Raw genomic sequence first — 10,816 nt, forward strand, 5'->3', positions numbered from 1 at the left:
GTTCGTCTTTATAAGCTTTTATAAATGCCTGTAGAATATCGTTTTCAGGATACCCAAAGAGGTTCTGTAGACCACAGTTATCCTTGAGATCTTGGGTCTTCTAACCGTACCTTTACTTATTACTGAATAATATGTTGTTAAACCCTGAGGAGGTCCAGTCCTTGAATCTATGGCCGTGGTGACTTGGTGTAAATTGTGGGTCATAAGCAAACCATTTCAAGATCTCAAATGTCTTTATTAGATTGAACTGTTTCAGTACATTGGTCAAAAGCTTTAAAGAATTAGTGATCCATGGATTATCTTGATCAGTAAGGTATTTGTTTAATGATGGATCATTAAAATAAATTCTCTTCCCATTGTGCGTTCAATATTTTTCCATCTGGCCTCGGAGTTAGGAGTACAGCAGCCTATTAAAGGCCTAAGTCTAGTCTTTTAGAATAGGAAGAGCTAGTCGCCGCAGAAACAGTTTCCACATGCATTCCTCCATGTTCATGTCCAACGTGGTCGAGTCTCCACTTCTATCCTCGGAGCGAGTGCCCCTGCAGGGCGCTCTCGTACGCCCGGGTCCCGCTGCTCCAGTGGATGCAGATTTTTGCGAGAGGTCTGAAAACGTATTCTGGTTTCTTTTGATGCCTTCTTGATTTCTTTATAGGCGTTTAAAAAGATCTGCTTTTCACCCACACACACCTTCTTCTTCCATGCTGACTTCAGCACTCTTTGATTTCGAAGCGTAAAAAGTTTGAGATGACAGGCCTGGGTGGTGAGTTTGGGTCGGGTAGAGCTCTGTGGAGCTCTAGGCTGACTCCGTCTGGCAGCCTGAGTTTGGTGGTGAGCAGGTTTTTGACTAAATCTGCCATTGAAGTGCCTTCTGTATTTTCTGGTATCCCATAGAGCCGCATGTTGTTTCTCCTGGATCTCTAAGTCGGTCAGTTTTTCTTGCATCTTACTGCATTGGGTAAGAAGCAGCAGGAGGGCGTCTTTAGCTACCGGCCCGCTTGCTTCCAGATCTGATATGGGGTTAGGGCAGTGGCGGTTTCGGCTAGCTTCTGGCTAATGTCCTGTTTGAATATAGTTAACTCTTCTCTTACGTCTCCTCTGAGATCTGCCTGAAAAGGTCTTTTGCATCTCGGTTTGAATTCCCGCAGGTCTTTGGTGACAGACGTTAATTCTTGAAGTATGTCTCCAGCTTGAGTTTTTTCAGCTAGCACCGTCTTGTCGCCATTTTCTTCCTCCTCGGAGTCCTCTGAGTCGGGTAAAGGTTGGAACGCCGGTTGCGTTGTATTCCCTGCTCTCTGTGTGCCTCTTTGGCCTTTGTTTGTCTTCGCTCCTTTCATGGTGGCGAAGCACATTCCCTGAAGTGTTCTGAAGTTTTATTTAGTTTTGCAGCCGACTGGTGTGGAGCGTCCGTCTACTGCTGCATCCCCCTATGCCCCCTTTGACCAATGCTTTTCTGTGGGAGCCGGACAGAATAGGTGACATCACAGGTCATGTGACTCTAACTTTGAACCGTTTTAACATTCAAAGGGGATTTGGGGCAGAGCAGAAAGGGAGTTAAATGCCCTGACTGCCGGGGGGTTGAAGCTGTCCCTCAGTGGCTGGTCCTGGGTTACCCTAACCCTGCCCCAGAGACTCCGCAGTCTCCTCCCTGACGGCAGCAGGCTGAAGAGGCTGTGTGGTGGGCGGGATCTCCCGTGGTATGGATGGGATCTCCAATGGTGTGGATGGGATCTCCCGTGGTGTGGGTGGGATCTCCCGTGGGTGGGTGGGATCTCCCGTGGGTGGGTGGGATCTCCAATGGGTGGGCGGGATCTCCCGTGGTATGGATGGGATCTCCAATGGTGTGGATGGGATCTCCCGTGGTGTGGGTGGGATCTCCCGTGGGTGGGTGGGATCTCCCGTGGGTGGGTGGGATCTCCAATGGGTGGGCGGGATCTCCCGTGGTATGGATGGGATCTCCAATGGTGTGGATGGGATCTCCAATGGGTGGGCGGGTGGATGGGATCTCCAATGGGTGGGTGGGATCTCCCGTGGGTGGGTGGGATCTCCCGTGGGTGGGTGGGATCTCCCGTGGTGTGGATGGGATCTCCAATGGTGTGGATGGGATCTCCAATGGTGTGGATGGGATCTCCAATGGGTGGGCGGGTGGATGGGATCTCCCGTGGTGTGGATGGGATCTCCAATGGGTGGGCGGGTGGGTGGGATCTCCCGTGGTGTGGATGGGATCTCCAATGGTGTGGATGGGATCTCCCGTGGTGTGGATGGGATCTCCCGTGGTGTGGATGGGATCTCCAATGGGTGGGCGGGTGGATGGGATATCCAATGGTGTGGATGGGATCTCCAATGGTGTGGATGGGATCTCCCGTGGTGTGGATGGGATCTCCAATGGTGTGGGTGGGATCTCCCGTGGTGTGGATGGGATCTCCAATGGGTGGGCGGGTGGATGGGATCTCCTTCATACCTACCTGTGTGTGTGTGTCAGGTGTTCATACCTACCTGTGTGTGTGTGTGTGTCAGGTGTTCATACCTACCTGTGTGTGTGTGTGTGTCAGGTGTTCATACCTACCTGTGTGTGTGTGTCAGGTGTTCATACCTACCTGTGTGTGTGTGTCAGGTGTTCATACCTACCTGTGTGTGTGTGTGTGTCAGGTGTTCATACCTACCTGTGTGTGTGTGTCAGGTGTTCATACCTACCTGTGTGTGTGTGTGTGTCAGGTGTTCATACCTACCTGTGTGTGTGTGTCAGGTGTTCATACCTACCTGTGTGTGTGTGTCAGGTGTGTGACGGCGGCTCTGATGACCCCCTCCTCCACTTCCTGCTGTGTGTGTGCAGCAGTGACATCGTGTGTCGGCCGATCTTCATCACCTGCAGGAAACACACCACCCAGAGATCAGAGGGTAACACACACACCTTTCATCCTGGAATCAGATCGATCAATAACTGACAGGAAGCACGAGATCGGCCCTTTGGACCAGAACCAGAACCAGAACCAGAACACGTTCAATGTCCAAACCTGCTCTTACAGTAAAGAAGTTCCAGTAAAACATGGAGGCTGAACGGGTTCTGTGTGTTTTATACCTGGTTCTGATCGGCCAACAGATCCGTTGTCCTGCTGATATCTGATCCAACACGGATCAGAACCTTCATCTGGGCCCATTTATCAGAACCTTCATCTGGGCCCATTTATCAGAACCTTCATCAGTCTGGGTCCATTTATCAGAACCTTCATCAGTCTGGGCCCATTTATCAGAACCTTCATCAGTCTGGGTCCATTTATCAGAACCTTCATCAGTCTGGGCCCATTTCTCAGAACCTTCATCAGTCTGGGCCCATTTATCAGAACCTTCATCAGTCTGGGCCCATTTCTCAGAACCTTCAGTCAGTCTGGGCCCATTTATCAGAACCTTCAGTCAGTCTGGGCCCATTTCTCAGAACCTTCATCAGTCTGGGCCCATTTCTCAGAACCTTCAGTCAGTCTGGGCCCATTTATCAGAACCTTCATCAGTCTGGGCCCATTTCTCAGAACCTTCAGTCAGTCTGGGCCCATTTATCAGAACCTTCATCAGTCTGGGCCCATTTCTCAGAACCTTCAGTCAGTCTGGGCCCATTTATCAGAACCTTCAGTCAGTCTGGGCCCATTTATCAGAACCTTCATCTGGGCCCATTTATCAGAACCTTCATCAGTCTGGGCCCATTTATCAGAACCTTCATCAGTCTGAGCCCATTTCTCAGAACCTTCAGTCAGTCTGGGCCCATTTATCAGAACCTTCAGTCAGTCTGGGTCCATTTATCAGAACCTTCAGTCAGTCTGGGCCCATTTATCAGAACCTTCAGTCAGTCTGGGCCCATTTATCAGAACCTTCATCAGTCTGGGTCCATTTATCAGAACCTTCAGTCAGTCTGGGCCCATTTATCAGAACCTTCAGTCAGTCTGGGCCCATTTATCAGAACCTTCAGTCAGTCTGGGCCCATTTATCAGAACCTTCAGTCAGTCTGGGTCCATTTATCAGAACCTTCATCAGTCTGGGCCCATTTATCAGAACCTTCAGTCAGTCTGGGTCCATTTATCAGAACCTTCAGTCAGTCTGGGTCCATTTATCAGAACCTTCAGTCAGTCTGGGCCCATTTCTCAGAACCTTCATCAGTCTGGGCCCATTTATCAGAACCTTCATCAGTCTGGGCCCATTTCTCAGAACCTTCAGTCAGTCTGGGTCCATTTATCAGAACCTTCAGTCAGTCTGGGCCCATTTATCAGAACCTTCATCAGTCTGGGCCCATTTCTCAGAACCTTCAGTCAGTCTGGGCCCATTTCTCAGAACCTTCAGTCAGTCTGGGTCCATTTCTCAGAACCTTCAGTCAGTCTGGGCCCATTTATCAGAACCTTCATCAGTCTGGGCCCATTTATCAGAACCTTCATCAGTCTGGGCCCATTTATCAGAACCTTCAGTCAGTCTGGGCCCATTTATCAGAACCTTCATCAGTCTGGGCCCATTTCTCAGAACCTTCAGTCAGTCTGGGTCCATTTCTCAGAACCTTCAGTCAGTCTGGGCCCATTTATCAGAACCTTCATCAGTCTGGGCCCATTTATCAGAACCTTCATCAGTCTGGGCCCATTTATCAGAACCTTCAGTCAGTCTGGGCCCATTTCTCAGAACCTTCAGTCAGTCTGGGCCCATTTATCAGAACCTTCATCAGTCTGGGTCCATTTATCAGAACCTTCATCAGTCTGGGCCCATTTATCAGAACCTTCAGTCAGTCTGGGCCCATTTATCAGAACCTTCATCAGTCTGGGCCCATTTATCAGAACCTTCATCAGTCTGGGCCCATTTATCAGAACCTTCAGTCAGTCTGGGTCCATTTATCAGAACCTTCATCTGGGCCCATTTATCAGAACCTTCATCAGTCTGGGTCCATTTCTCAGAACCTTCAGTCAGTCTGGGCCCATTTATCAGAACCTTCATCAGTCTGGGCCCATTTATCAGAACCTTCATCAGTCTGGGCCCATTTATCAGAACCTTCATCAGTCTGGGCCCATTTATCAGAACCTTCATCAGTCTGGGCCCATTTCTTTCCTCTTTATTCTGAGCTGTTCTGATCGGGTCCAAACGGACTCCTCTGTTAACCGTCTCTCTGTTTGTGTCTCAGAGGTGAGGCGCTTCAGCCGAGCAGACAGAACCTTCATGACCCGACTGAGCCGCCCTCTGCAGCTCACCTGTGTTCACCAGGATGATGTCACCTCAGCTCACCTGTGTTCATCAGGATGATGTCACCTCAGCCCACCTGTGTTCATCAGGATGATGTCACCTCAGCTCACCTGTGTTCATCAGGATGATGTCACCTCAGCTCACCTGTGTTCATCAGGATGATGTCACCTCAGCCCACCTGTGTTCATCGGGATGATGTCACCTCAGCCCACCTGTGTTCATCAGGATGATGTCACCTCAGCTCACCTGTGTTCATCAGGATGATGTCACCTCAGCTCACCTGTGTTCACCGGGATGATGTCACCTCAGCCCACCTGTGTTCATCGGGATGATGTCACCTCAGCCCACCTGTGTTCACCAGGATGATGTCACCTCAGCTCACCTGTGTTCATCAGGATGATGTCACCTCAGCCCACCTGTGTTCACCAGGATGATGTCACCTCAGCTCACCTGTGTTCACCAGGATGATGTCACCTCAGCTCACCTGTGTTCACCAGGATGATGTCACCTCAGCCCACCTGTGTTCACCAGGATGATGTCACCTCAGCCCACCTGTGTTCACCAGGATGATGTCACCTCAGCCCACCTGTGTTCACCAGGATGATGTCACCTCAGCCCACCTGTGTTCATCAGGATGATGTCACCTCAGCCCACCTGTGTTCATCAGGATGATGTCACCTCAGCCCACCTGTGTTCACCAGGATGATGTCACCTCAGCCCACCTGTGTTCACCAGGATGATGTCACCTCAGCCCACCTGTGTTCACCAGGATGATGTCACCTCAGCCCACCTGTGTTCATCAGGATGATGTCACCTCAGCCCACCTGTGTTCACCAGGATGATGTCACCTCAGCCCACCTGTGTTCACCTGCTCTCTGATCATTAAAGCTTTGATTGTTCATCTGTTTCTTCTTCTGTCCTGAACCAGCTGTGCTTAAATGTTGATAAAAGATGAACTGAAGGTTACTTTGAGCCTTAAACGCTGCTCCACCTGTCCTCTGCCTCCATCACACAGCAGGGGGCGGAGCTGCTCCACCTGTCCTCTGCCTCCATCACACAGCAGGGGGCGGAGCTGCTCCACCTGTCCTCTGCCTCCATCACACAGCAGGGGGTGGAGCTGCTCCACCTGTCCTCTGCCTCCATCACACAGCAGGGGGTGGAGCTGCTCCACCTGTCCTCTGCCTCCATCACACAGCAGGGGGCGGAGCTGCTCCACCTGTCCTCTGCCTCCATCAAGGCAAGGCAAGTTTATTTTATAGAACAATTCAACAACAAGGTGATTCAAAGTGCTTCACAGAGACATTAAAACAGAAGAAATAAAAAGTATAATTTAAAATTTAAATGAAAGAAAGAAAAAAGAACAATAGATAAAATCAGATATATAATTATATATATGAAAGATAAAATCAGGAGTTAAAATCTGATTCCGTTTTTAATCTCAAGCTTATTCAAAAGCAGCTGAAAACAGATGTTTCTTCAACCTGGACTTAAATCCTGAGAGTTTCAGCTGATCTGAGGCTTTCTGGGAGTTTGTTCCAGACATGTGGAGCATAGAAGCTGAATGCAGCTTCTCCAGGTCTGGTTCTGACTCTGGGAACTGATAAAGAACCGGATCCAGATGACCTGAGGGGTCTGGGAGGTTCATACTGGGTCAGGAGGTCAGAGGTCAGAGCTTTATAGTCTATCCTCTGATGGACCAGCATCAGAACCTTAAAGTCTATCCTCTGATGGACCGGCATCAGAACCTTAAAGTCTATCCTCTGATGGACCGGCATCAGAACTTTAAAGTCTATCCTCTGATGGACCGGCATCAGAACTTTAAAGTCTATCCTCTGATGGACCGGCAGCAGAACTTTAAAGTCTATCCTCTGATGGACCGGCATCAGAACTTTAAAGTCTATCCTCTGATGGACCGGCATCAGAACTTTAAAGTCTATCCTCTGATGGACCGGCATCAGAACTTTAAAGTCTATCCTCTGATGGACCGGCATCAGAGCTTTAAAGTCTATCCTCCGATGGACCGGCAGCAGAACTTTAAAGTCTATCCTCTGATGGACCGGCATCAGAACCTTAAAGTCTATCCTCTGATGGACCGGCATCAGAGCTTTAAAGTCTATCCTCTGATGGACCGGCATCAGAACTTTAAAGTCTATCCTCTGATGGACCGGCATCAGAACCTTAAAGTCTATCCTCTGATGGACCGGCATCAGAGCTTTAAAGTCTATCCTCTGATGGACCGGCATCAGAACTTTAAAGTCTATCCTCTGATGGACCGGCATCAGAACTTTAAAGTCTATCCTCTGATGGACCGGCATCAGAACCTTAAAGTCTATCCTCTGATGGACCGGCATCAGAGCTTTAAAGTCTATCCTCTGATGGACCGGCATCAGAACTTTAAAGTCTATCCTCTGATGGACCGGCATCAGAGCTTTAAAGTCTATCCTCTGATGGACCGGCATCAGAACTTTAAAGTCTATCCTCTGATGGACCGGCATCAGAACTTTAAAGTCTATCCTCTGATGGACCGGCATCAGAACCTTAAAGTCTATCCTCTGATGGACCGGCAGCAGAACTTTAAAGTCTATCCTCTGATGGACCGGCATCAGAACCTTAAAGTCTATCCTCCGATGGACCGGCATCAGAACCTTAAAGTCTATCCTCTGATGGACCAGCATCAGAACTTTAAGGTCTATCCTCTGATGGACCAGCATCAGAACTTTAAGGTCTATCCTCTGATGGACCGGCATCAGAACTTTAAAGTCTATCCTCTGATGGACCGGCAGCAGAACTTTAAAGTCTATCCTCCGATGGACCAGCATCAGAACTTTAAGGTCTATCCTCTGATGGACCGGCATCAGAACCTTAAAGTCTATCCTCCGATGGACCAGCATCAGAACCTTAAAGTCTATCCTCTGATGGACCAGCAGCAGAACTTTAAAGTCTATCCTCCGATGGACCAGCATCAGAACTTTAAGGTCTATCCTCTGATGGACCGGCATCAGAACCTTAAAGTCTATCCTCCGATGGACCAGCATCAGAACCTTAAAGTCTATCCTCTGATGGACCGGCAGCAGAACTTTAAAGTCTATCCTCTGATGGACCGGCATCAGAACTTTAAAGTCTATCCTCTGATGGACCGGCATCAGAACCTTAAAGTCTATCCTCTGATGGAGCAGCATCAGAACTTTAAAGTCTATCCTCTGATGGACCAGCATCAGAACCTTAAAGTCTATCCTCTGATGGACCAGCATCAGAACTTTAAGGTCTATCCTCTGATGGACCAGCATCAGAACTTTAAGGTCTATCCTCTGATGGACCGGCAGCAGAACTTTAAAGTCTATCCTCCGATGGACCAGCATCAGAACTTTAAGGTCTATCCTCTGATGGACCGGCATCAGAACCTTAAAGTCTATCCTCCGATGGACCAGCATCAGAACCTTAAAGTCTATCCTCTGATGGACCAGCAGCAGAACTTTAAAGTCTATCCTCCGATGGACCAGCATCAGAACTTTAAGGTCTATCCTCTGATGGACCGGCATCAGAACCTTAAAGTCTATCCTCCGATGGACCAGCATCAGAACCTTAAAGTCTATCCTCTGATGGACCGGCAGCAGAACTTTAAAGTCTATCCTCTGATGGACCGGCATCAGAACTTTAAAGTCTATCCTCTGATGGACCGGCATCAGAACCTTAAAGTCTATCCTCTGATGGAGCAGCATCAGAACTTTAAAGTCTATCCTCTGATGGACCAGCATCAGAACCTTAAAGTCTATCCTCTGATGGACCGGCATCAGAACTTTAAAGTCTATCCTCTGATGGACCAGCATCAGAACCTTAAAGTCTATCCTCTGATGGACCGGCAGCAGAACTTTAAAGTCTATCCTCTGATGGACCAGCATCAGAACTTTAAAGTCTATCCTCTGATGGACCGGCAGCCGGTGGAAAGACCTCACAGCTGGACTGATGTGCTCCACTTCTTTGGTCTCAGTGAGGACTCCAGCAGCTGAGTTCTGGATGAGCTGCAGGTGTCTGACTGACTTTTTAAAGATGCTTTTACAATAATCAAACCGACTAAAGATGAATGCATGGACTAGTTTTTCCAGGTCCTGCAGAGACATCAGATCTTTTAGCCTTGATATATTCTTAAGGTGATAGTCGGCTGACTTTGTTATTGCCTTTATGTGTTTTTAGGTCTGAGTCCATCACTACACCCAGATTTCTGGTCTGGTTGGTAGTTTTTAGATTTATAGATTGAAGCTCTGTGGTGACTTTCAATCGTTTCTCTTTGGCTCCAAAGACAATTACCTCAGTTTTGTTTTTGTTTAGCTGGAGGAAGTTGTGGCACATCCAGTCATTAATCTCCTCAATGCATTTTCCAAGGGCCTGTACAGGCCCTCTGTCTCCTGGTGACATTGTTATATACATCTGTGTGTCATCTGCATAGCTATGGTAGTTGATTTGGTTGTTTTTTATAATCTGTGCCAGTGGGAGCATGTTGATTTTAAACAGAAGAGGTCCCAGGATGGAACCTTGGGGAACTCCACATGTGATGCTTGTCTGCTCAGATTGACACAAAGTACTTCCTGTTCTCTAAGTATGTTTTGAACCAGTTTAGAACATTTCCGGAAAGACCAGCCCAGTTCTCCAGTCGTTTGAGTAATATATTGTGGGCAACTGTATCAACAGCAGCACTGAGATCCAGTAAAACTAAGACTGACATTTTTCCACCATCTGTATTCAGACATATGTCATTAAACACTTTGGTCAGAGCAGTCTCAGTGCTGTGGTGCTGTCTAAAGCCTGACTGGAAGGTATCATAGCAGTTATTTTGTGTTAAAAAGTAATTAAGCTGTTGAAAAACCGCTTTTTCAATGATCTTACTTAAAAATGGGAGATTTGAGATGGGCCTGTAGTTGTTCATTTGCGTCTTGTCAAGATTGTCCTTTTTCAGCAGAGGTTTAATTACAGCTGTTTTTAGTGGCTCTGGAAACACACCTGACGTTAAGGACAAGTTCAGGATCAGTAACAGGTCTGAATCCAAAGTCTTTGAGACCCCTTTGAAAAAACCTGTTGGTGGGATGTCTAAACAGCAAGAGGAGGAGTTCAGGTGATGTAAGATGTCCTCCAGGTCTTTACTGTTAATGGGTTGAAATAGTGTCATGGTGCTTAAACCGGTTTTCGGTGGACACGGTACATATGCTGAACCTGCTGCTGATGGTGGAATGGAGTTCAGTTGCCACTGAACAGGAGGGTTTGTTAGCCTGTCAACTGTAGCAAATAAGGCCCGAGCATTATGACTGTTTTTGGTGATGATGTCAGAGAAGTAGGATTTCCTTGCATTCCTCAGGTGTAAATTATAAGAGTGAAGTTTCTCTTTATAGATGTCATAATGAACCTGGAGATTTGTTTTTCTCCATCTGCACTCAGCTTTCTGACTTCTACTTCTTCCTTCCAGAGATAACCTTCACCTTAATGGGAGCAATAGTATCCATAACATTTAACATTTTAGCATTGAAGCTACTGACGAGCTCACTGACTGAACCCCCGGACAGGGCAGGTGTTAAAGAGAAGACCTGGTTAAAGGTCTCACTACTGTTTTCAGTTATCCACCGTT

The 10,816-nt window shown here is 47.8% G+C and overlaps 1 protein-coding gene across 1 annotated transcript in view; it reads left to right on the forward strand.

Moving 5' to 3' along the window:
- The window catches only part of ctc1 (CTS telomere maintenance complex component 1), a 34,635-nt gene extending 28,551 nt beyond the window's left edge, over nucleotides 1–6,084 (forward strand). Inside the window, exons 24-25 of the mRNA XM_072376586.1 lie at nucleotides 2,775–2,895; nucleotides 5,144–6,084. Of these exons, the coding sequence (XP_072232687.1) occupies nucleotides 2,775–2,895; nucleotides 5,144–5,262 (240 nt within the window). The 3' untranslated portion in view covers nucleotides 5,263–6,084. The remainder of the gene's footprint in view (nucleotides 1–2,774; nucleotides 2,896–5,143) is intronic.
- Nucleotides 6,085–10,816: the final 4,732 nt, after the last annotated feature.

The sequence above is a fragment of the Leuresthes tenuis genome, unplaced genomic scaffold, assembly GCF_036924035.1.
Source record: "Leuresthes tenuis unplaced genomic scaffold, fLeuTen1.0.hap1 SCAF_22, whole genome shotgun sequence".
Taxonomy (NCBI): domain Eukaryota; kingdom Metazoa; phylum Chordata; class Actinopteri; order Atheriniformes; family Atherinopsidae; genus Leuresthes; species Leuresthes tenuis.